Here is a 25,253-nt window from a genome sequence, read left to right on the forward strand (position 1 = left end):
TAGCACACACAATTTACTTCATGTGGTTTTTATTCTTTTCCATTAAAAGTTTTGACATGACTTCAATCTTGCATTCTCCTACAGTATTACAGGCAGGTAACACTACTTGGTTATATGTAGAGCTAGAACCCTAGTAATGAGCTATATCCCTAACCCTAGCTGGGTTGTTTTAATTGTGTGTGTGTGTTTCTGGGCATGTGCACATCCATGAAAGTCCAAGGATCCCAGAGGCTTTGTTACCCCCTTGAAACTAGACAACATGGGCACTAGGAACTGAACTTAGGCTTCTGCAGGAGCAGTGTGCACTCTCAACCAGAGCCATCTCTCCAGCCCCAAGAGTTCTATTCTTACTCCAACAGAAAGGGAAGAGAAGCTACCATGACACCAGAGGGGAAGGAAGATACACCAGCCTGGCTACGCTGTAGTTGGCTGCAGTGTAGGAGTGTTTACAGCTTTCAGTTATTACCACAGAGCAGCAAAGAGCAGGGAGAGATGCTGTAGTTAGCAGAAATCAAGCAGCTCTAGAGGAAAACACTGTGCAGCTTAAAAACACTGCCTTTATTCAGAACCTGAAAGAGTTTAAAAATCACACCATTATGAAAGTTTAAAAAAATATAGCACTCAGTGCAATGAAATACTACATTTACTTATTTTTCAAAGACTTAAGGCAGATTTCTGAGAGTTTACACGTGAGACGTTACCTAGCATGACCCAAACTCAACTATCCATTTCTCATATCTTTCAATATCTGCAGCTGATACCGACTTAGAAACTTTCTTTAAAGCCATTTCAAAATCCTCCATGGTGGTAGGCATATGCATTTCTTCTCTGGAAAGGTTTCGGATTTCTTCTGGAGTTAGACCCTCAATACGCCTTCTCATGGCCATCAAGGATGCGTCCCTAGGTTTAAGTTTTAAAAAAGCCCAAAGTGTTACTTTAATTGAATTAAAAAAAAAAACTGTCAAATTCTCTTAAGATCTTACACATACTACATACATACATTAATATTGCACTGCACCTTACATTGGAAAACATGGCTTACTTTGAGTTCTTTTTAGCAATGAAATCTTCCAAAATGAAGTAAGTATACTAATATTCAAGTAATAAATACTGAATATACACAGTCCAAGATAAAGTATAAAAAAATCAAGAAGCTTGCAATTTCATCTCCTTATGTGTTCAAGAAAGAATAGGTATTTATCATGAGGACAGAACGGAATGTTAGTTAGCAGTAACTTCATTTGTATATATACTCTCTGACCCTCAAGTTCTGAGTGATGTGCTCACTTAGCAACGAGGAAGCTAGGTAGGCAAGCCTCTGAGACTTGGAGCAGGGCCACACCGTGTTGAGCCAACTGGACAAAACATTTAGGGCACAGTGACTGAAAACAAGACTATAGTATTACAGCCTATGCAATCCTGTGAGAACATTAAATACACGTCAGTCATTTCCCATCTAATATTGCAGGGAAGCAAAGCTTCTTGAACTTACAGCTTTCAAGTGGACTGGGGACCATCAAATGCAAGACCTGTTAACACTAACTTAAAACCAACTTGTAACCATAAATATAGTGTAGTGTAGGGTTGGGTTCTTTGTAGCACTTGGGATCAAACTCAGGGCTTGCACATGCTAGGCAAACGCTCTACAAATGAGCTATATCTCTTGGCCAGTGTAGGTCATTTGCCTACAATATAAACACCAACAACTGAAGTTTATGCTTACAAAACATGAGAGAGAGAAATACACACCTGCATACATTGGTAATGTCCGCACCCGAGTAACCTTCCATGTTTTCTGCTATGCTTGCAAGGTTAACATCATCAGCCAATTCCAGCTCTCGAAGACTTATTCTTAACAGTTCTTCTCTGCCTTTTGCTGATAGGAGAAACATTTTAAAACATAAGCCTTCAATGGAACAGAATATTGCTAATTTTGCTCAAGCAATAACCTACTTTCTGATAACAGTTTTAAAGATGGCCTCAGAATGTAGCTCAGGTTGCCCCTGAATTCATTATCCTCCTGCCTCAGTTAGAAGTACTAGGATTTACAGGTAAAAGCCACCATGTCCACCTCAAGCCCACAGAGTATTGGGAATTGTTTTCCAATTCTTGGAGCAAGTGTACTCATCAAGTTATCAAGACTTCCAGGTTCTAGATCTAGCCAAACAACCACACAGGCAAGCGCATGCATCTGCCTCCTCAAGGAAGGCTACCATCCGTTCTCAATTACAAACTCGCTGATGATACCTGACGGCAATGGAATGTAGATCCTTTTCTCAAGACGCCGCCTTAAAGCCTCATCTATATCCCAGGGGAAATTAGTAGCTGCCAGAACCATAACCATCTTGGAAGGGTCATCATTTTCTGAGGCGCCTCCAACACCTAAAAGGGTAGGGAGAATAAAAGTTACTGCGTGAGATTCAAGAAATAAAGCTCAGTTCTTTACAGACTATGAAGCTGTACACAGTGAAGCAAGGTGGTGCAGTCTTCCAGCATCCCTAAGACTCACGTTGAGTATGTGACCCAAGAAAATGAGGTTTTGCAGTACACAATAATACAACTCAGAGGGATTTAATGAAAACATCAGCTCATCTAATTACTTACCAATTATTTAAAAAAGAAAAAAAAATCACTTGACATGGTGATGCATTCCTTAAATCTCAGCACTTGAGAGGCAGAGGCAGGTGGATCTCTGAGTTTGAAGAATCTCAGGACACCCAAGACTGTAGAAACCCCGTCACAAACAAACAAACAAACCTATCGGTCTGAAGAAACACCTTAGTAGTTAGGAGCCCTGACTGCTTTTCAATTGCCAGCACCATGTGGCAGCTCACAACTCTAGTTCCAGGGGTTGTGACACCCTCTTCTGGCCTCCTCTGGCACCAGGTATGCACAAGATGCACAAACACATGAAAACACACTCATTAACAATGTACTCAAGGGGCTGGAAAGATGGGTCAGCGATTAACAGCACTGCTCTCATCCAGAGGTCCAGAGTTCAATTCCCAGCAACTACATGGTGGCTCACAACCATATGCAATGAGATCTGGCTCCCTCTTCTAGTCTGCAGGCATAAATGCAGACATAACATTCCATACATAATAAATAAATAAATAAATAACTCTTTTAAAAATAAATAAATAAGAATGTATTCACAATTTATGTGTGGAAGTATTCCAAGTACATACACAACCTCTAAGGCCAATTTGTTTGCATTTTATGTCTACTTATTGTGGCTAAAAATAAGAAATCAATATATATGCCAAAGAGTGGTGTGTGGATGCCATTACTTCTGACATGTCACACAATCAAGAATATCTATCCAATCTCTTGCCCTGAATGCCTCCTCTCTCATCCTTCTGGAGTTCTCACATATACTGAATGTGCTGGACTAGCACCACAAACAGCTTCATTCCCAATCTATGCACAGACATATGTGTACCATCCATTTGAACCAGCAGCTCGGCTTTCACCCTTCGGCTTGCTTCATGCTCTTCAGAAGTCCCTCGGCGACTACAAATGGAATCTATCTCATCAATAAATATGGTAGCTGGAGAGTAAAACCGAGCCTAAAGGAAGAAACCAAGCAATAGCAGGTTTTAGGGTTTTGATTTTTCTTATTTAAAAATAATCTGAGGCTGGGAATACACCTAGTGATGGCGTGCTTGCCTGCTCTGCCCAGTGTCACGGAAATAAACAATTTGTAGATTAGGAACTGGGAAATGTGAGCACTTGCTGCTCTTGTGGTGAGCCTAAGTTCAGCTTCCATCATGCAGACAGGCAATTCACAACCTTCTGTAACTCCAGTTACGGGGATTTGACACCCTCTTCTGGCCTTTGTGGGAACCAGCACACACAACACACAGACATACACACAGGCATTCAGATTTACACAGAAAATAGGAATCAACAAATCTTTTTAAAAAAACTAGCAAACAACTAAAGAGGCTGCCATACACCTTTCCTCTTGCCTAAAGGAAATAAAAGAGGCCATGGCATCATATTTAATTGTTTTAATTACATTTATTTGTGTGTATGCATGTATGTGTGGCTATAGAAGAGAAACAGAGCGTATTTACATAAAGACAACTTGCAGGTGGTCAATCTCTTTTTCCACCATGTGGGTCTCAGGGATCAAAGTCAGGTTGACAAGCCTGGTGGCAAGCACCACTGAGCCATCTCGTTGTCCCATCTTTTTCTTTTTTGGATACAGGAATGTATTAATCCCAGGTATCCCCAATTTGCTCTATAGCTGAAGGTGACCTGAGTCCATTTCTCCTGCTGGGGTTTCAGATGGGCACTGTCACAGTCTAAAACATAGCTTCTAATGAAAACACAGACATCATCATTTTTCCATTATATAAACTCTCTCCTCCTCCTCCTCCTTCTTCTCTCTCTCTCTCTCTCTCTCTCTCTCTCTCTCTCTCCCAAAACAAAACAACCATAAAAAAAAAGTATCTGTGTGATAAATACAGGATTACCCTATACCCTATTATATGAACAACTATGATAGGACATTTAGAAGTACTGGTAGATAGTCTCAAGTTCTAGAAAAAGCTTGGCTGAAACCATTCCTTTACACTATAGCATCCGTCTAACAGAGAAATCCTAGTTAGATGGTCATTTTTACATAAACTTACTTTTTTTTTTTTTTACATGAAATGTATCTTAATGTTTCTAAGTAGATTGTTAGAAAAGTCAATTTTTACTGTGGTGGGTTTTTTTTTATTTGTTTCTCGAGACAGGTTTTTTTTTTTTTTTTTTTTTTTTTGTAGCTTTGGAGCCTGTCCTGGAACTTGCTCTTATAGACCAGGCTGGCCTCGAACTCAGAGATCCGCCTGCCTCTGCCTCATGAGTGCTGGGATTAAAGGCACGTGCCACCACCACCCAGCTTACTTGTTGTGTTCTAAGCACATGAACGAAAATTAAATTTCATTCTGTATGTTGTCACACCAAGAAAAACCCTCCATTTCTGATTCTTCTGCTTCAAGTGAAGGCTACAGGACACATGCCAAATTGGTTCTGCTTGGCTTGGGAGGGCACTGTGGAGAGATTTTCAATGGACACCAATTGGCTCTGGCTTCTGGTAAGGGAAACCTCTGCTATGTGCAAACCATTGTTGGTAACAGCCCACTATTACGAGAATCCAACCAAGAGACATTCAGAAATGGCTCATCACACCCTCCTCCTAATCACGATACGAGCACAGGCTTTGACTGGAGGCCAAATGCTGACTCCTGGACTTCTGCGCCAACAGCTGCAGTGAGGGTGCACTCTCTGGCTCCTGCTTCTCACCTCAGGCCCCTTATAAGCCTGCCCCAAGTCAAAGCCAGCCACACGAGAGCACTGATCAGGAAGACCTCTAACCTTAATTATTTTAGACTCTTATAGCACATTAGTAATGCTAATGCCATAGTGTGCACATGCTCAGAAACTAGATGTAGCCCCACCTCTGGAGGAGAGGAAATAAACAGGAACCCAAGTCACTCATATTTACAGAGGTCCTTCGCAGAGTGTCATCCTATCTATGTAAGGGGTAAGTCAGAGGTCCGGAATCGCTAGAGCTGCCTCAAACATTACCATTTCAAACAGAAGACGGACAAGCTTCTCAGACTCTCCTCTGTATTTGGAAGTCAGCGTTGATGAAGAGACATTGAAGAATGTTGTCTTGCATTCTGTAGCAACTGCTTTAGCAAGGAGTGTTTTTCCAGTGCCAGGTGGGCCAACCATCAGTACTCCCTGTAGGAGTAGAGCAGTGTATCATATAACAGTGTAAGCAAAGACTTCATCTGCCATTGCCATTTCCTTCCCTTTTCTGTTTTTTGAGGAAGATAAACACAAACGAGGCCTTGACCCCCCGGACTCCTTGATCCTCCTGCTCTATGCTCTGGAGGAGTGGGACTATCAGTGGACACCACCTTGTCCAGTAGCTTGCCCTTGTTCTAATGAAAAATACCAAGTATCAAATTTCACTAAATTTATGAAACAATGAGACAAAGAACAAGGAGAAAAATGAATGTTATTTCATAACGAAGTTTTACTTATTTATTTTTTGATATAGGGTCTCATTAATTTAGCACTGGCTGGAGTGGAACTCACTCTGTAGACCAGGCTGGCCTCACATTCACAGAGCTCCACCTATCTCTGTCTCCAAACTGCTGGGATTAAAAGTATAAGCCATCTCTACTGGAACAAATACCTTTTCTATTACACAAAAGGAAGATAGTAACATTAAAAGTTTGAAATTCAGTTAAGATAATTATTATTATTCATTCAAAAGATTAATTATTAACAATTGATATTTTAAAAAGTAGATAAATGCTCACTCTTAACCCACATTCCTTTAAATAGCTCCTTTTCATATCATCTCCAAAATTACTATGACAAGTCATGTGACATGATAATGGAGCGCACAGCCAATGGGTCCTATGTGCAGCAGAAGGTCACTCTAAGTGAGCTGTGTGCGGGCAGAATGGTCCCCAACACTGTACTTACTCTGGGAGCCTTGCACAAAACTCCAAATACAGCATAAACTTTTTCAATTTTTTTGGCGGGGAGATAGGGTCTTACTCTAATCCAGGCTGTCTTGGAGCTCACCATGTAGCCCAGGCTTACCTCAAAGCCAATGTGATCCTCCTGCCTAAGACTCCTGAGCACTGGATTACAGGCTTGAACTACTACACCTGGTTTAAATTTTTCCTTACTCCACTTTCTCCAATCTGAGTAAGTAACGGCTCTCCACAGCAGCACTGCCATGTCCTCTGACGACTTACTTTCCATGGTCTCCTAATGCCCTTAAAGAATTCTGGCATCCACATTGGTAACACCACTGCTTCCTTAAGCAACTTTTTAGCTTCTACTAAATCAGCAATATCATCCCTGAAAGAAAAGATACTTCATCAGCCAACCCCTTACATTATATATCCAGCCCTATAATCATCACCCTGACAACCTTCACCCACACAGGATTTTATGGCACAGACAAAACATTAGTCTTAAGCTCTAATCAGTACACACAGAGGATAACCTTTGTCTTTAGTTCTTGGTAATAATGGTTTTCAGTTTAACTCAGGAGAGCATAGCTCTCATTCATTCATTCTCTATGCTGCTGGGCTAGTTTAAAATTTGTGATGTGATATGACCTAAGTCAAGTTTAAGCACTTCCTTAACTGAAAAGCTTGGCACCATAAATGTTTGCATACACCTCACCACTTAAGCATTCTCTGATCCAAAAACTGTTCAGCTTAATTTCATCAAAAACTCTCCAAACTTTCAAAACATAATGTATTTGCTTGTTTAAAAAAAATGTAGCTTAAGGCCCTAAGTTGGATAAATGAATGACACAAGCCAGTACTTAGAAGGAAGCCTGTTCCCATAGAAAAAAGTCATTTACCTCTCTTTACACTTGAAAATATACCCAATAACCAGACAGACAGTGGTAGAGCATACTCAGGAGGCAGGAGGATCTCTGAGTTTGATGAAAGCATGGTCTACAGACCTAGTTCCATGACAGCCAGGGCCACACAAAGAAAACCAAAACCAAACCAAACCAAAACAAAACAAAAAATAAACTTGAGGGGGCTGTAGGGATGGCTCACTAGTTAAGAGCACTGGCCACTCTTCCAGAGGTCCTGAGTTCAATTCCCAGTACCCATATAGCAGCTCACAACTGTCTGTAATTCCAGTTCCATGGTATCCGACACAGACACACATGCAGGCAAAACACCAGCTCACAGGGCTGGAGAGATGGCTCAGAGGTCTTCCAGAAGACCTGAATTCAATTCCCAGCAACCATGGTGGCTCACAACCATCTATGAGACCTAATGCCCTCTTCTGGTCTACAGGTATACATGCAGGCAGAACACTGGATACATAATGAATATATTATATATAATAAACAGATAAATCTTTAAAAAACCAACAACTCACATAAAGTAAAAATAAATTATTTCTTAAAATGTGGATATTGGTACATTTTTGGATTTCTGATTTTTCAGATTAGGGCTGCTGAACCTGCATTATCATTGAAGCATTTTATCTTATATTTCATAACTCAAATGGCTTAGAAGAATGGCTATTTTAAAAATAGCAAACAGGGCATAGAGCAGATATAGCTGCTAAGCTCCCAACTTTACTAAGAGGCAGACACCAACAGTAAAAAAACATCAACATCATTATGAAGTTCTTCCCAGCCACTAGAATACCTATCAGTACTACTAGTGTATGCAGCAGTTTTATTATGAAAATAGATTTTACTGCATAAATATAATGTGTAAGGATAATGTATATTTATACTGTATAAATATTTTAGTTGAAAGTATGTAACAAGCCGGGCAGTGGTGGTGCAGGCCTTTAATCCCAGCACTCGGGAGGCAGAGGCAGGAGGATCTCTGTGAGTTCGAGGCCAGTCTGGTCTACTAAAGCTAGTTCCAGGATAGGCTTGATAGCTACAGCAAAACCCTGTCTCGAAAAACAAAAAACAAACAAATAAAAAGTATGTAACACAATACAACTAACTTGTAGAAAAGTGATCTCTTATAAGACACTATAAAAATTAATAGCTCCTCTATTAGATATAAATAAAGTTGAGGATCTTCCACTAATAGCAAATAAAAAAAATCTACCATAAGCCATAGACATAAACAAATGAATTCATAAAAACCTCCACCTCTGGCTGGTGAGCTTGCTCAGTGTGTAAAAGCAGTCACTGAACCAGACTGAGGTTCTGGTCCTCAGAACTCACAGAAACGTGGGTGAGAAGAGAATCCACGTAAGTTTTCTCCAATCTCCAATCTGTGCCATAGCACAGGCTCTACCCCATTATACACACAATAATAAGAGTTTCTGCTTGTTTGTTTGTTTTTTTCATGAGAATAAGAGGTTTGTTTGTTTGGGTTTTTTTGTTTGTTTGCTTTTTGTTTTTTCTTTAAGTATCCCTGGCTGTCCTGGACACAGAGATCCACCTACCTTTGCCTCCCCAGAGCTGGTGTTAAAGGCATGCAGTACCACCACAGGGCAATAATAAAAGTTTAAAACAAACAAACAAACAAACAAACAAAAAAACCAAACCTCAATCTTTTCAACATTAGAAAGGGGCCCAAGAAATGAAATTAGTTCTTAATCCCTCTTTGTATATGACTTATTAATTTAAAAGAATCTTAAGAACTAGGAATATTCTGTTCGCAAAGAACTTGCCTCATATGTATGAAACCCTGTGTTCAATACCTAATATCACACACACACACAGCGCCTAATGGATGGCTCACTGATAAGAGCACTGCTGCTCTCACAGAATGCCAGATTTGACTCCCACAATGCAACTCACAAGCATCTGTAACTCCAGATCCAGGAGATAGGACACTGCCTTCTGCCCTCCAAAGGCAAAACCCTCATTCACATAAAATAATAAACTTAAAAATGCAAAATACAAATAAAGTTACAAAAACACTTCAAACTGGGTTGGAGAGATGGCTCAGTGGTTAAGAGCATTGCTTGCTCTTCCAAAGGTCCTGAGTCCAATTCTCAGCAACCACATGATGGCTCACAACCATCTGTAATGAGGTCTGGTGCCCTCTTCTGGCTAGCTGTATACATAATAAATAAATAAATAGATAAATATTAAAAAAAAAAAACTTCAAACTAAAGTCTAGATAATGTAGTACAATTGGTTAAATACTTGGTTAGGAAGCACAAGCCCTGGAGCCCTCACCATCACTATGTAACTTGGCCACTGTAACGTATGTCTGTCAGCGCTCAGGTCAAAAGGACAAAATTCAATGCCGTGCTGGCTACACAGCCATTTTGGAGTCAGTCTGCACTACAGGGATCCCTGTCTCACAACAAACAGGAATAAAAATCTCAAGACACCATGTGGGTGACGCAGCTTTCCACTTATGTCCTGTTTATACCGCAGATCCTCTAATTGTCTTCAAAGACAGATCTTTGGCACATACCCAGATTTTCTCCATCTTCCAAAGCTCAATTATCTTGCGATGTGACTTACCACCGAACATTGGGATTCTGAGAAATTATATCTCTTTCCAAAGCTTCTACCAAGTCCTTGTCGTATCCAGTGCTGTCAAATTTATGTGCCTCTGGTTCCACAACTGCAGCTGATTTGTTCTACATGAGGAGATAAAAACAGAAGAAATTTTAATTCGAAGTTTGTATTTTGTTTCTGTGAATCAGAAATAATAATCAAACCAAAGTGATTTTGTTTATGGAATGGTCTCCTGGCGTAAACCTAACACAAGTCAAAAACTTCTGACCCTCTTGCCTCCCAAACCTGGCCAAGGAAAACCAATTCTAATTAATCAATATAGCTTTTTCCAAGACACTATAGGCCAGAAGGAAGTGGTGCAGTATCTACCAAGTGCACAGGAAACCCAGAGTCCTTTCAGCACAGTAGCCTCAAGAAAGGAAGAGGATAAAAGACAGGCGTAGGAACACAGGCCCAGAAGCCCAGCCCTTGGGAATTAGGAACAAGAGGACTGAGAGACACCTCACTAAACCCAACCAAACCAAAACCACACCCCTCAAAACAAACAGACAAGCAAACCTCAGATAAGAAACTAGCAGAACTTTATCAACCTCAAAACATGGACAGGTCAGGACGATACATGGAACTATGTAAACATGGCAGGTTTTATTTCCCCAAGTTTTCTAAATTACATTAAACAACAAAAGCACAAGTCTAATGCAGTTCTAAATTAATACAAAGGAAATGTTTTTATTTGTAAAAAGGGAGAATAAAGAGATATAGAAGACTTCTGTACTCAGAAGTCATAAAATGACTATCAGCAAGTCACTTCACAACCCCCATATCGATCGATAGATGGATGGATAGATAGATAGATAGATAGATAGATAGATAGATAGATAGATGTGTATCTACTTAATTTAAGCAAAAATTAAATTAATTTTTAGTTCTGGCCAACCAGTTGTAGCACAAGCCTTTAATTCCAGCACTTGGGAGGCAGAGGCAGGCAAATTTCTGTGAATTCAAGGCCAGTCTGGTCCACAAAGCAAGTTCCAGGACAGCAAGAGCTGTTACACAGAGAAACCCTATCTTGGGGGGAAAAAAAGACAAAACAAAAACAAAAACCATTTTGTTTCATGGGGACTGGAGAGAAAACTCAGTAGTTAAGAGCACTGGCTTCTCTCCAAGAAATTCTGAGCTCAATTCCCAGCACTCACATGGCCCTTCCACCTGTCTGTAACCGTCCTATGGATCCAGTGCTCTCTTCTGATGTGGAAATGAACATGCAGACAAGACATCCATACACATCAAGTAAGTAAATCTCACTTTCGTTGGTTTGTGTGTTTAAGTATGTCACATGGGTGTGGGGTTCTCTGGAGATGGAGGCAGAGGAGATTGAGCGCTCTGATGGAGTTGCTAGGAATCAAACTCAGGAAGAGCACTAAACGTACTTTAACCACTGCGCCATCTCCCAAGCTCCACCTTTCACTTTCGAAGGCCACAACATTTACCTTATCCTCTCTTCCTTTATTCTGTTCTTTCTTTTCCCGACTACGAACAGCTTTCCCTCTGTCATTGTGAAGATGCTGTGCAGACGGACGGTGAGTTCTGACGACTGTGCCTGCGCGGTTACTATGTGGTTTAGGGTCATTGTACTGAGAAGACTGACGTTTCCTAGGTCCTGGTGAGGGTCTAAACAACACAAGATCATTAAAATCATACTTAATTCCTGAAGTAGCAGGGTACACACCCAGCTAATGAAAAGAACTAAAGAAGTCAAGGCAAACACCGAGCACAAACTTTAGGATGCTTGAAACCCAGGTAAACTGCTATGGCCAATGACAGGGATGCAGTACTGTCATACTTTAGAAACAAGGGAAGTAAAAGTCACTCCTATTTAGGACATTACTGTGCAGCAAGGAGCAGTTATCAGAAAACAATGTTCATCAGAAGAACCAAAATGCAAATGCTGGATTTCTTCTACCACGGCTACAGAAGCAATTCAGTGTGAGTCTACTTAGAATATATTATAATCTTGTGGTTTAGCTAAAGGTTTTAATAATTTCCCTATTCTAAAAGACTAGGATGAAAGGTGGGTACAGTGGTACATGACCTTTACTCCCAGCGTTTGAAAGACAGAGGCATGTGGATGAATCACTGTGAGTTAGAGACCAGGCATACACAACAAATCCAAAGTTAGGGTTATATAATTAGACCCTGTCTCAAAATAGAAAAGAAAAAAAAAGGAAGGGAGGGAGGGAGGAAGGAAGGAAGAAACAAAAAAAGAAAAGGGAAAAAAGGGTGGTGGCTGAAGAGATGGCTTAGCAATTAAGAGCAGTTGTTACTCTTGCTGAGGACCTGGATTCTCAGTTTCCAGAACACACATAGCAGCTCACAACTGCCTGTGACTCCAGTTTCAGGAACTAGCAGAACTTTATCAACCTCAAAACATGGACAGGCCAGGAAACAATACATGAAACTATGTAAAAATGACAGGCACCAGGCACACAGGTGGTATACACATATACATACAGACAAAACATTCACACACATAAAATAGGTAAATAAAAATAAATACCGGTGGAAATTCAAAATCTCATGGAAGATGCCTCATGCTCATATATCACCCGCTTATTTCATTTTGACTCAGTGGCAGAATGTAGACCTCCATATTTAGTGGCTCTTTGATTAATGTGGGATGAATAAAAACACACAAAACCCAAAAAGAACAAAAAGGAAAAGGGCCTATTCTCAAGTACCTCAGGGTATACTTCAATGAAAAGAAAGTATATTATCTAAAGTCAGTGCACCTTAGTTGTCGGGGTTTTGTTGTTGTTGTTTTGTTTTGTTTTTTGTTTGTTTTCAAGACAGGGTTTCTCTGTGTAGTCTTGCCTGTCCTGGAACTCACTTTGTAGACCAGGTGGGCCTTAAATTCAGAGATCTGTGTCCCGCTGCCACCCACGTGCTGGGATTAAAGACACGAGCCACCAGATACCACCTGGCACTTTACTGATTATTCATTTGCTGTCTCTTAGTAGAAAACTGGGCATAAATGCCAAAGAAAGCCAAGCAGGTTCAAAAGCCTGCCAGTCTAAATCCCTCGATTTACATGTGGAAAATATGAGTTACAGATGCATGCATGGTTTTCCAGCAGTCACAGAGTGAAGAAAACTCCAGTTCCCAGATGTCCTCAGTCTGTAAGCTGAGTCAGCTACTTTCAGCCCATGCACCAGCAGTTCCGGCTACTTTCCACCTCAATTTGATACACATTTAAACAATTCTAAAAGGACATTTCAGTACAAATGTTCCCCATGTCCCTGTCTCCCAGCAACCTAGTCCATCTCCTAGATATGGCCAAGGCAAAATCTGTCAGCTTCTTGGGCAAATCTTCTTAAAAAGTCTCCACTTACCTTCGCTCAACGGGTACAGGCAAGGACCACACTTCTCCCTCAGAAGCCGGAAGCTCATGCTGCGCAGCTTTTAGAGGAGTGCTGTCCAGTTTAAAGCTCTCGAGCGTTTTCATGATGTCCTTAACATGCTTAGCTTCCACATTTATCTCCTGCCAAACCTGGTTTCAAAGAAGAATATGACTAAATTCCTTTCATTTAGGGCCATTTCCTATGTTAGAAGCCCCAACTGATCGAGAGTGAGCAAACTACATCAAACATCTTACAAAATTGCAACGACTGATTTTCTGTTCTCAAAATTAATTCTGAAAGAATGATTTAAAATGCTAGCTAAGGGGCTGGAGAGGCGTCTCAGAGGTAAGAGCTGTTCTTCCAGGGGACCCGGGTTTGATTCTCAGCACCTGCACGGCTGCTCACAACCATCTGCTAACTCCACAAGGGATCTGCTGCCCTCTTCTGGCCTCTTTAGGCAACGTATTCATTTTGTGCACTGCCACTCATGCAGGCAAAACACTCACACACATAAAATAACATCTTTTAGGACAAACCCTGGCTAATTAAATTGATACCTACATAATTCTTTTTGCTTTTTTGTTTTTGGAGACAGTCTCTGGCTGTCCTGGAACTCACTCTGTAGACCAGGCTGGCCTTAAACTCACAGAGATCCGCCTGCCTCTGCACCACCACCGCCCGACTAATGCCCACATAATCCTTCTTCAAACCTTGCAACAACTGAAAGGTTAGCTGCAACTTTCAAGTTTGACAAGAACAAAACTTCTGCAGGTTACCCTTTGATGGATTTATACTATTTAACCAAATGATTCTGGTTTTAAACAAGGTTCCATGAGTATTGTACAGCGGCCTCAAAGTCACAATTCTCCTGCCTGGGCCTCCAAGGTGCTAGGATTGCAGGTGTGCATATCAGGGTTAGTTAATTTTTAAAACCATGATCGAATTTCATTACACAGGGTAATGGTTGTACAACATTCTGAATGTATTTAACACTACTGAGTGTTAATAGTATAAAGTTTCAATATGTTTAGAACTTTATACTGAACTATACATTTAAAGCGATTTATATATTTTTAAAGTATGTTTCTCTCCCAGAAACATGAATATGGACAGTCCAATTTAAGAAAAAGTTATTTTCCAAAAGAGGCTACTTCTCTCCAAGTGTTACAGACAAGTGTGGTACTGTATTTACACAGCATCCAGGAATGAACAGTTCACAACAATTTCAGCCTAAGGAACCACACATTTCTGTAATGTTCTGTTCTAACAGCTGAACTTTGGAAAATGCTGCCCTAGACTAGATTTTATAAGTTCCAGGATTTCTAATTATAATTTTCTTCTGGTCCTTGTGTCTAAAATTCCTTAAATGGGATTCAAATATGATCAGCTTTGTAAAGTTCTATAGGAAATAGGTTCTGCAAGAATTTGCTGTCATTTGCAATTTCAGCAACGACATTAACAAATCAACTGCAGGGCTTGGATGTGGTGGTGCAAGCCATTAATCCTAAGAATGGGCAGGAAGAGACAGGATGATTGAGTACGAGGCCACCATAGCCCACACAGCAAACTCTAGGACAGCCAGGGCCACAGAGAAAGACCCTGTCTTAAAAAAAAAATAAGAAGGGCCAGGTGGTGGTGGTGCACGCCTTTAATCCCAGCACTTGGGAGGCAGAGGCAGGCGGATCTCTGCGAGTTAGTTCCAGGACAGGCTCCAAAGCTGCAGAGAAACCCTGTCTTGAAAAGCAAAAAGAAAAGAAAGAAAGAAAAAGAAAAAAAAAACAAAAAGAACTTTCACTTTAAAAGTATTAATAGATTACAATAATCAGAATAATGAAGCAGAGGTCACAACACTATTGATATTAAAGGGCTGCTGCTCACCATGACAACGAGTCTTGGTTGTCAACCTGACTACCTCTGGAATTAACTAAAACGCCAAGCCATTAGGCACACCTGTTAGGGATGTTTAGTTAATTGGATCAGTTGAGGGGGAAGACCCACATCTTCTCATGGCAGCCTGTATAAAGGACAAGGAAGAAGAACGTTTGCTCTTGCCCTGCTTGCACTCATTCACCGGCTCTAGAGCTTACTTATTCAGATTGCCAGAGTATACTTTAGACCAGTTGTGAGTTCAACTCCAGCCTGGTCTACAGAGCTAGTTCTAAGACAGCCAAAGCTACACAAAGAAATCCTGTCTCAAAAAACCAACCAACTAAACAAACAAACAAAAAAGCTTATACTCTCTGAATGCATGTACAGCATTGAAAGTCAATGTAAATTTTCTGAGTATTAAACCTAGCAGCCATGATTCTTACCTGCTGCCATTTCTGCTGGAGGCATGTATCTTTGACTGAATACAGATACTTGTTCATTTGGTCGAGAACTCCCTGATAATAGACCATCGCAGAGTCATAGTTTCCCAGCAAGGCATACTCACGAGCCAATTTTACATTCTCACTTATCATGAGAAGACTCATGCTCATACGTAAGCTAAGAAAAGAAGAAACAAGAAACATTTTCACGTTATACATCTCTTAAAAAGTAAGTACAAAGCTTCTTAAAAATATACTTTGCAGCCGGGCGGTGGTGGCGCACGCCTTTAATCCCAGCACTCGGGAGGCAGAGGCAGGCGGATCTCTGTGAGTTCGAGACCAGCCTGGTCTACAAGAGCTAGTTCCAGGACAGGCTCCAAAACCACAGAGAAACCCTGTCTCGAAAAAAAACCAAAAAAAAAAAATATATATACTTTGCAGGACTCCTTTAATAAGGAAGTTTACAATGGGGTCAGTGAGACCATTCTGTCCTGACCTCCATGTGCATACACCACAGTGTACAACTGCCCAAACACTGACAAAGTAAGTTTTTAAACAAAGATAAAATAGATAGAGTATTTTCTTTAATTTTGCCAAATACAAATAGACTAAATATTGTAACTGTAATTCTTGCTTGATACCTGTTTTGTTATATGTAATTTTATAATGTTAAAGTTAAAACCTCCCTTTTTAATTAGACAGAAAAGGGGAGATGATGTGGGATGTCCTTCTGTACACTGCGAATATGTGTTGCTTTTATTGGTTGATGAGCAAAGCTACTTTGGCCTATAGCAGGGCAGAATACAGCTAGGCGGGAAAGCCAAACTAAATACAAGGCAGAAAAAGCAGAGTTGAGGGAGACACCCAGCAGTCACCAGAAAAGGAGGATGAGCCATGAGCTTCATGGTAAAACATAAAATGAAATGGGTTAATTTAAAACAGCTGGTTAATAATAAGCCTGAGTCATCAGCCAAACTTTTATAATTAATATAAGTCTCTGAGTGTTTTTTCAGGAACCAGAGGTGGGGAAAAAACCCTCAATTTACACAATAAAATATCCAAATGGAACTATTGGGCAGTAATGGATAATTATTACATGGGTGGAACATAGTTCAGTGGTTAAGGGCACTGACTGCTTTTGCACACAGTGGCTCACAACTGTGTGTTACTCTATTTCAGGATTCCAACATCCTCTTGCCTCTGTCAACACCTGCCTGAAAGTGGTACACATAAATTCACACAGGCACACACCTATATGCATAAATAAAAATAAAACTTTTTTTAAAAAAAATATAAGGCTGGGAAGTGGTGGTGCATGCCTTTAATCTAAGCACTAGGGAGGCAGAGGAAGGCAGATCTCTGTAAGTTTGAGGCCAGCTTAGTCTACAGAGCAAGTTCTAGGAGAGCCAGAGTTACACCACAGAGAAACCCTGTCTTGAAAAACAAAAAACAAAAGCAAGTTCAATAATGCTAAATATGAGCATGAATTTTGTAAGAAAGGAACAGTTTGTGAGAATAAAGTTGCACACTCATTTTAAAGAACAATCAAGGAATACTTAGATATCATATATATATAATACATATGATATATATACATATATGTATGTATCAATGGCTCTATGTAGAAATGTTATAAAAGACTTCAGAGAAAGCCTCACAAAGGACTTGGTCTTGAACATTAATGATAGAACTATTTGAATTATCAAAAAATTAGAGGCAGGGAAAATATAAAATATATTATGTGTATGTATGAAAATGTCAGCCCATATTATGTAGAATTCATATATTCAAATACAAAACACTACAAAAAAGTTGGAGGCAATCTGTTCTGTTAGGAAACTGGCAAAGAACACAGTAAACATATAGTACATGGAAGCAATAAACAACTTTATAAATAGCAAAATAAATAGATCATCAAAAATAAACGATTGGGGAACAAAAATCCTAGACATAGAACAATGTCTAATTTGAATATCATTTTATGCCGGGCGGTGGTGGCGCACGCCTTTAATCCCAGCACTCGGGAGGCAGAGGCAGGCGGATCTCTGTGAGTTCGAGACCAGCCTGGTCTACAAGAGCTAGTTCCAGGACAGGCTCCAAAACCACAGAGAAACCCTGTCTCGAAAAAACAAAAAAAAAAAAAAAAAAAAAGAAAAAAAGAAAAAAAAATGAATATCATTTTATTAAAGTAAAAATTACCTATGCTACATAAACACTCATTTTAAAATATACATGTATACCTAAGAATGTATATGGAATATACCAATCTAAAGAGGGGGAGGAGAGAAATGTGAATCAAAAAATCAGGTACAGGGGGCAAACACCTGTAATCCTAGCAATTGGAAGGTCAAAGCCATCCTCAGTTGTATATTGAGCTTGAAGCCAGTCTGGGCTAATTAAAAGGATGGATGAGATTTTCCTCCTGGTATTAAGCTGTGACTTCCATCCTACTCACTGTCTCTTGCTTATCCACTCAAAGGAAACCAGCTGTTATGTGGCAAGGTCCTCTGTGAAGAGGCTCACACCACAAAGAAATGAGGGCGGTCTCAGGGCAGCAATTAGTGATAAACTGAGGTTCTCACACCAAGAACCCACAAGGCCCTGAATCCAGTTAGCAATCACATGAATGAGCTTGAATGCTCCTTTGGTTATGTCTTGAGATGACTGCAGTCCTGGATGACATCTTCATCACAGCTTGGTAAAAGACTGAATCAGAGGCATCACAAATCCACACATTCCTGACCCAGAGCAGCTGTGAGTGTGTGTGTTAGCAGTAAGCTGTGCACTAACTGTGAGTGTGTTAGCAGTAAGCTGTACAGTAACTGTGTGTGTTAACAGTAAGCTGTGTAGTAACTGTGAGTGTGTGTTAACAGTAAGCTGTACAGTAACTGTGTGTTAACAGTAAGCTGTGTAGTAGCTGTGTGTGTTAACAGCAAGCTGTGCAGTAACTGTGAGTGTGTGTTAACAGTAAGCTGTACAGTAACTGTGTGTGTTAACAGTAAGCTATGTAGTAGCTGTGTATGTTAACAGTAAGCTGTGCAGTAACTGTGTGTGTGTTAACAGTAAGCTGTGTAGTAGCTGTGTGTGTTAGCAGTAAGCTGTGCAGTAATTGTGAGTGTGTGTGCTAACAGTAAGCTGTGCAGTTAACTGTGAGTGTGTGTGTTAACAGTAAGCTGTGCAGTAACTCTGAGTGTGTGCTAACAGTAAGCTGTGCAGTAACTGTATGTGTGTTAGCAGTAACTGTGCAGTAACTGTATGTGTGTTAGCAGTAGGCTGTGCAGTAACTCTGAGTGTGTGCTAACAGTAAGCTGTGCAGTAACTGTATGTGTGTTAGCAGTAACTGCAGTAACTGTATGTGTGTTAGCAGTAGGCTGTGCGGTAACTTACAAGGACATAGCAGTATAGGCATGAATTGAGGTTAGGCCATCTTATCAGTAACTCAAGACCCAGCATCTAAGGAACAAAAGAAAAAGAAGGAAAAAAAATCCCGCGACATAAATAATGACCGCCGCAAGTTGTAACCACGGATATTTCACCTTAATAATAAAGCTCCATAGCAGAGACTCTACCTCTGTTACCTGCTGTACCCTCAGCACTAAGGACATGCTTGGCACACAGACCTCAAAACACCTTTGAATGGATGACTGTTGTGTTGTCCTAACACAAAACCCCTTTCCCTTGGTCTAGCTTCTATTCCTCAAAAACCTCACACTCCTTGATCCTCAGTTCAACCCACCAAGTCAGGATTATTATTTGATTAGTTTTTTTGAATTTTTACTTTTTGTATTTAGGTGTTTTGCCTGAATGTGTGTGCACCAAGTGCATGCAGTGCCCACAGAGGATAGAGGAAGGCATCAGACTCCCTGACACTGATGTTGCAGATGCTTGGAAGCAGCCATGTGGTTGCTGGGAATTGAACCTGGGTCCTCGGGAAGAGCAGCCATCTCTCCAGGCCCATTTGATTCCTCCATGAGTACTTCTGCCCTGAAACCATCTCAGCACTATGGTGGTGCCTAGTCTGGGCAGTGGCATAAGTGGAGAGGAACCTGGCCTGCTCTGAAGTGTACAGCTGATCCCTATGGTCTTGGATAAGTTGCTCTATTGGGGAGGGGTCATGGTTCAGGACTCAAAGCTCATAAAAGTTATTTCTATCTTTCTTCAACTGTATGTTTTGAATTTCTCTTTCCAGTCAGATAAAATTCCTTTCACGCCAACTATTTTTCTTTCTTTTTTTCAGGCAGGGGGAGTGGCTGAGTGTCACACCAGCTCAGGTTGGTCAAGAACCCACCTTAGTTAGCTCTCTTGCTCAGCCTCCCAAGTGCTGGGATACGGCTGAGTTACCATGCCACCTGTTAGTTACCATTCTAATAGACAAGTAACAGAAAGTCACTCCAAGGCCACATTAACATATAACATGCAGAATCCCTGGCTATCAAAGAAAACAAAGTGTTTACACATATACTACTAAAGCACCCTTATTTCACTAAATGTCAGATTTTTAAAAAAATCATCACTTTCTATTACTTTAGCAATATCTAAGCCAGAATATTTTTTTAATAATTTTTATTTTATGTAGATTGGTGTTTTGACTACATGTATTTCTGTGTGAGGGTGTCAGATTCCCCTGGAACTGAAGTTAGGGACAGTTGGGAGCTGCCATGTGGGTCCTGAGAATTGAACCCAGGTCCTCTGGAACAGTAGTAAGTGTTCTCTTTTTTTCAATTTGTTAATGATTTATTTAATTTTATTTTATGTGCATTGGTGTGAAGGTGTCAGATCTCGTGGAACTGCATTTTCAGACAGTTGTGACCTGCCATGTGAGTGCTGGGAATTGAACCCGGGTCTTCTGGAAGAGCAGTCAGTGCTCTTAACTGCTGAGCTATCTCTCCAGCCCCAAGCAGTAAGTATTCTTAACCGCTGATCCATCTCTCCAGCATCCTAAGTCAGAATATTAACACTGGTATTTATGAAATTCTTCAATTTCCCTTATCATTTCTGAAAGTCTACTGCAGGAAAATGGTTTATCCAGTATAGTATCTGGCAGTACTTGGGGAAGAGAATCTATGTAGAGGAAAAAGCTAAGAGGCAAAACTTTAATTAAATAGTTACAATTACTATTAACTGTAAACATTACCTACTAGCTCAAAAAACTGTTGCCTCAAAATTCAGAATCTTAGTTGTTAGAAAGACAATCTGCTGCTTCATCTCCAAGTCCTTCCTTTAATTACTCAGCATGCTCTGTTTTGTTTACAAGACTTGCATATAATTAAGCCAATGACTAAATTCACTTATTCAAACTGAAAAAGCTACAACAGGAATTTTAATTCAAGCATAAATTTAATTACATTAAGAAAAACCTTAGAGCTGTTTTAACAAACTTAATATCTGACAGGGAAGAGTTCCTCCACAGAGAGACAAAGTACTATCTCATTCTCCCACCTCCAATGTACAATTAGGAAAAAAAGAAAAGAAAAGAAAAGCCAGAAACTAAAGAGCTGCAGAGAAGAGAAAAGAAATCCAAACGCTGAGCAGTAGCCATCCAACAGGGTGTAGCCATGTAATTGTTAAAGGCTGTTAGGCTGGGCTCCACTGAGAACTGCCATTTTTACTGTAGTGAACATAGGTCAACCACTCAAGAAACATTTAAGGAGCAACAAGTTGCAAGGAATTTCTTTGAAGATACAGGCAGAAATAGACTGAATAGCTGAGGTAGTGAAGGCAGAGAGGTCTCATCCTTGGCTACAGAGACAGTTTGGACCACAGCACAGCCTGTCTCAAATATATACACACAAATAAACAAAAGCTAGCAATAAAGAACTGAGTGCCATACACATATGTGGAGGTGAGAGGCCAGCCTTGTGGAATGGATTCTCTCTCCACCCTGGCCTGGGTTCCAGGATTTGAACCGATGATGTAAGGCATGCCTGGCAAGGTGTCCTCAAAGGGGCTAGAGACAAGCCATTTCAGGAAGTTCACCTCTGCAATATGAGGAGTTAGTTATTGGCAGCTGATGGCTGTCAAAGAATGGTCATTAATAAAAACTGAGGATCTAAAGTTGGGGAGATGGGGGCACTAGAGGGAGTTAGAGGTAGTGCTGGATGGGTACGATCAAAAAACACTGTATAAATATAGTCTATTTTCTTCTTTCTTTTTCTTTTCTTTTTTTTTTTTTTTTTTTTTTTTGAGACAGGGTTTCTCTGTAGCTTTGGAGCCTGTCCTGGAACTAACTCTTGTAGTCCAGGCTGGCCTCGAACTCACAGAGATTTGCCTGCCTCTGCCTCCCAAGTGCTGGGATTAAAGGCGTGCGCCACCACTGCCTGACTATAGTCTATTTTCAAACAATAAAAAATATTTAAAAGAAAAAGTGGCCGAGTAACTGCCTGTAACTCCAGCTCCATAGGATCTGATATCTTCTAACTCACCTGTGCCCATTCCCAAAGACACACACATATACACATTATTAAAAATAAAGTCTCTAACCAAAAATCTAATCCAGCATCCTCCTGAAGGCATCTGAATATGCCATGCAACTTTTTTTTTGTTGTTGTTGTGTGTGTAACATGCCACATGTGGAGGTCAGAGGACAACCTTGGAGCCAGTTCTCTCCTTCAACCCTTGCTGGCTTACAGGCTTTGAACTCAGGTCTTAAGGCCCACCTGAAAAAGGACTTTCAAAGGGGCTACAGGCAGACAAGCAATTTCAGGAAGTTCACCTCTGGGATGTGAAAATGGCTACATTGTAATTTACCCAGTCACCAATGACAAGAATAAGCACAAAAACTGACACCCCTCCCCCCAGAACAAAGCATGGTATAGATCTTTTTTTAGCCTTTATAACCATCAAATGATAAACACCCAAGCATAATAAAGATATCATTACTAAAATACAAGATGCATGCTTGCATGCATACACATATAAACCTCTTCAGGAAAAAAAATCCACTCTACAGGTGTTGGTACTTTCAGTTCATCTTGAACAAAACAGATTAATTAGTAAGTGTAACAACTGAAAAGTAGGGGCTGGAGAGACAGCTCAGAGGTTAAGAGCATTGCCTCCTCTTCCAAAGGTCCTGAGTTCAATTCCCAGCAACCACATGGTGGCTCACAACCATCTGTAATGGGGTCTGCTGCCCTCTTCTGGCCTGCAGGCATACACAAAAACAGAATATTGTATACATAATAAATAAAGAAATATTTTTAAAAAAAACAACTGAAAAGTAACTTCAAAGCAGCACTCAAGCGTATCAAAAAACACCACAAGCAAAATCCATTTAGCATTTCATCTACATGAATCATATCTTTTTTCACAGTCAAGTAGAAAAGAAAACAAAAAGCATGCTGTTTCAAACACAAATACAGCAAATTCAACAAGATCCTCTAATCCTTCCTTAATATTTATCAAAATTTTGGTAGCAGTTTCAAAACCAAACACAAAATCCTTTGAAGATTGTATTTACACACACAGCTACAGCTTTCTTGGATAATAAACGCCACAAAGGTTCACAGGGTTTTTTGTGGTCTTTGAGGACTGAAAGTTGATCAACACTGACTTTTTTTTTTTTTAAGCATGATACAGTTCACAAGTTGCCAGTGTCGGTAGGAGGAAGTTCTGCTCCTAATCCTTGGTATGAAAATTTACTAATTACCAAACCATCTGCTTCAGAAAACACAACAGGATATTAAGACATTTAGACTTCTAGTAACATGACAAGAATATTTCTTGACACCTGCTTTAAGTGCACACATTCTGAAACATCAATGTTTCCAGCAGGAACTAAAGGGTTGATTTATTTTAAGAGAAAACGGCATCATTTAGGTGTCGGTACTGGCCTGCCCTTACAGTTCTGACAGGGAACGTCCTTAGTTGTAGCCACTAAGAGCACCTCCCGTACATATTCGCTACGTTCCCTTTTAAAAGATGGCCTGCCCATCTCCCATCTCATTTTTCTCTCCCCCCTCTCTTTCTTTCTTGCTCTCTTTCCTTCCTCTATCTCTTCTATCACTCTCGTCCCAAGGACCAGTCTTTGCCCCCGTCTCTGCCCCTTCTCTCTCCTCTTCCATTAAACCTCCTGTGTGAGCCTTGTTGCATGATGAAGACTTCTCTTTGCAGCCTTTTTAAAATTACAAGTCTATGTATGCAATTTTGCAGTCACATACTTAATGAAACAAATGCTTCGAGGGATAAAGTTTCTCCACAGTACCCAATCAAAAATGTCATAAGCCTTCGTTAGAACACTGGGCTCTAAAGTAAGAAATAGCCAACTTTAAGCATGTTCTGGTGGCACACATCTTTAATCCCAGCACTAGAAGAAGTCAGAAGAAGGTGATCTCTGAGTTTGAGGCCGGTCTGGTGTACAAAGCGAGAGCTCTAGGACAGCCAGAGCTACACAGAGAAACTGTCTCCAAATTAAAAAAAAAAAAAAAAAAAAAAAAAAAAAACTAAACGAAAGAAGTAAAAAGAAAGATCTTTGTTTAGGTATTACACCTAAACAAAAAAAATGAATAACAAACAACAACAACAACAAAAAAAAAAAACCGGTGCGTTATCTCAGCTAGTAAAGGCACTTGCCCAGCATGCCTGGCAACCTTAGTTCAACTCTGGGACCCCTGGGATGACGGGAACCAACTCCATAGGCTGCCCTCTGACCTCCACTCGCGAGCCCACATCTACATCATACACACAGAATAGCAATACATTTTAAAATTAAAACTAAGGACAAATACAAAGGAGAAATAATTAAACCACCAAGAAGCAGTACACCACCAACAAATTGTACGAAAAGAAGCCGAATCCCAACACCCAAGCCGTGGAGAGTTTACAGGGCGGAGGTTTCGGGGTGGGGGCGAGGACGCTTTCAACGCGTTCCCGGATCGGGTGACACCTGCACGGACAAGGGCCTGAGGTGGCATCACAAGGCTCCTCGGGCGGAGCGGGCGCACTGCGGCCGGACCACTCACCTGGCGTGCCCGAGGCTCCGGGACACGCTGCCCGACGCGTGGCGGGGAACGAGGCCCGAGCCGCAGCGTCGCGTTCGCTCCGGGAGCCGCACGGCCGAGGTCCGCGGGCACCGCAGCTCCTGCTCGCGGCCAAGGTGCAGTGAAACCGGGTAAGTCCACTTCCAGTGCCCGACCGCCTCTGCCAGTGCCGCCCCCCCCACCCGCGGGGCCACGCCCCGGAAGTGAGGGTTCTGACGCCTGCGCGCGCAGGCGGAACCTAAGGGGGCGTGGCCGAGCGCTGGGTGCGTCTGCGCGTTGCGCGCGGCGGCCTCTAGGGAGAAGGAGTAGGCGTGGGGGAAGGGGTTGGTGCTGCCTCTCCTATCTCAGTCCTTTCCCTGTGGACCTTACTATCTCTTCCCGAGGCTTGTTACCAAGCTGCTCAGAGGTTAGAGAGTCAGCGGCTCCCTTACATGTGAGTGTCAGTGGTCAAGCCATTCGTTTATGACAAATCTTGTTTTAGAACCCGGTGCTTACTTATACCGTGTAGACTGGGACCCATGTCGCGCTGTAAACACAAATACCGTCAAGACATGCTATAGGGGAAATTTTA

At 41.0% G+C, this 25,253-nt stretch overlaps 1 protein-coding gene across 1 annotated transcript; it reads right to left on the minus strand.

Moving 5' to 3' along the window:
* Positions 1–537: 537 nt before the first annotated feature.
* Positions 538–24,864, minus strand: Katna1 (katanin catalytic subunit A1). Its single transcript, XM_041680112.1, has 11 exons — positions 24,665–24,864; positions 15,711–15,885; positions 13,390–13,547; positions 11,491–11,671; positions 10,004–10,122; positions 6,774–6,879; positions 5,581–5,739; positions 3,443–3,569; positions 2,248–2,382; positions 1,750–1,876; positions 538–900 (listed from the first exon to the last, which is right to left on the minus strand). The coding sequence occupies exons 2-11, from the start codon at positions 15,876–15,878 to the stop codon at positions 702–704; spliced, it is 1,479 nt and encodes a 492-aa protein (XP_041536046.1). The 5' UTR covers positions 15,879–15,885; positions 24,665–24,864; the 3' UTR covers positions 538–701.
* Between the last annotated feature and the right edge of the window lie 389 nt (positions 24,865–25,253).

Source organism: Microtus oregoni, unplaced genomic scaffold (assembly GCF_018167655.1).
Source record: "Microtus oregoni isolate MIOR12 unplaced genomic scaffold, Mior012 000033F_ref0000390, whole genome shotgun sequence".
NCBI lineage: Eukaryota > Metazoa > Chordata > Mammalia > Rodentia > Cricetidae > Microtus > Microtus oregoni.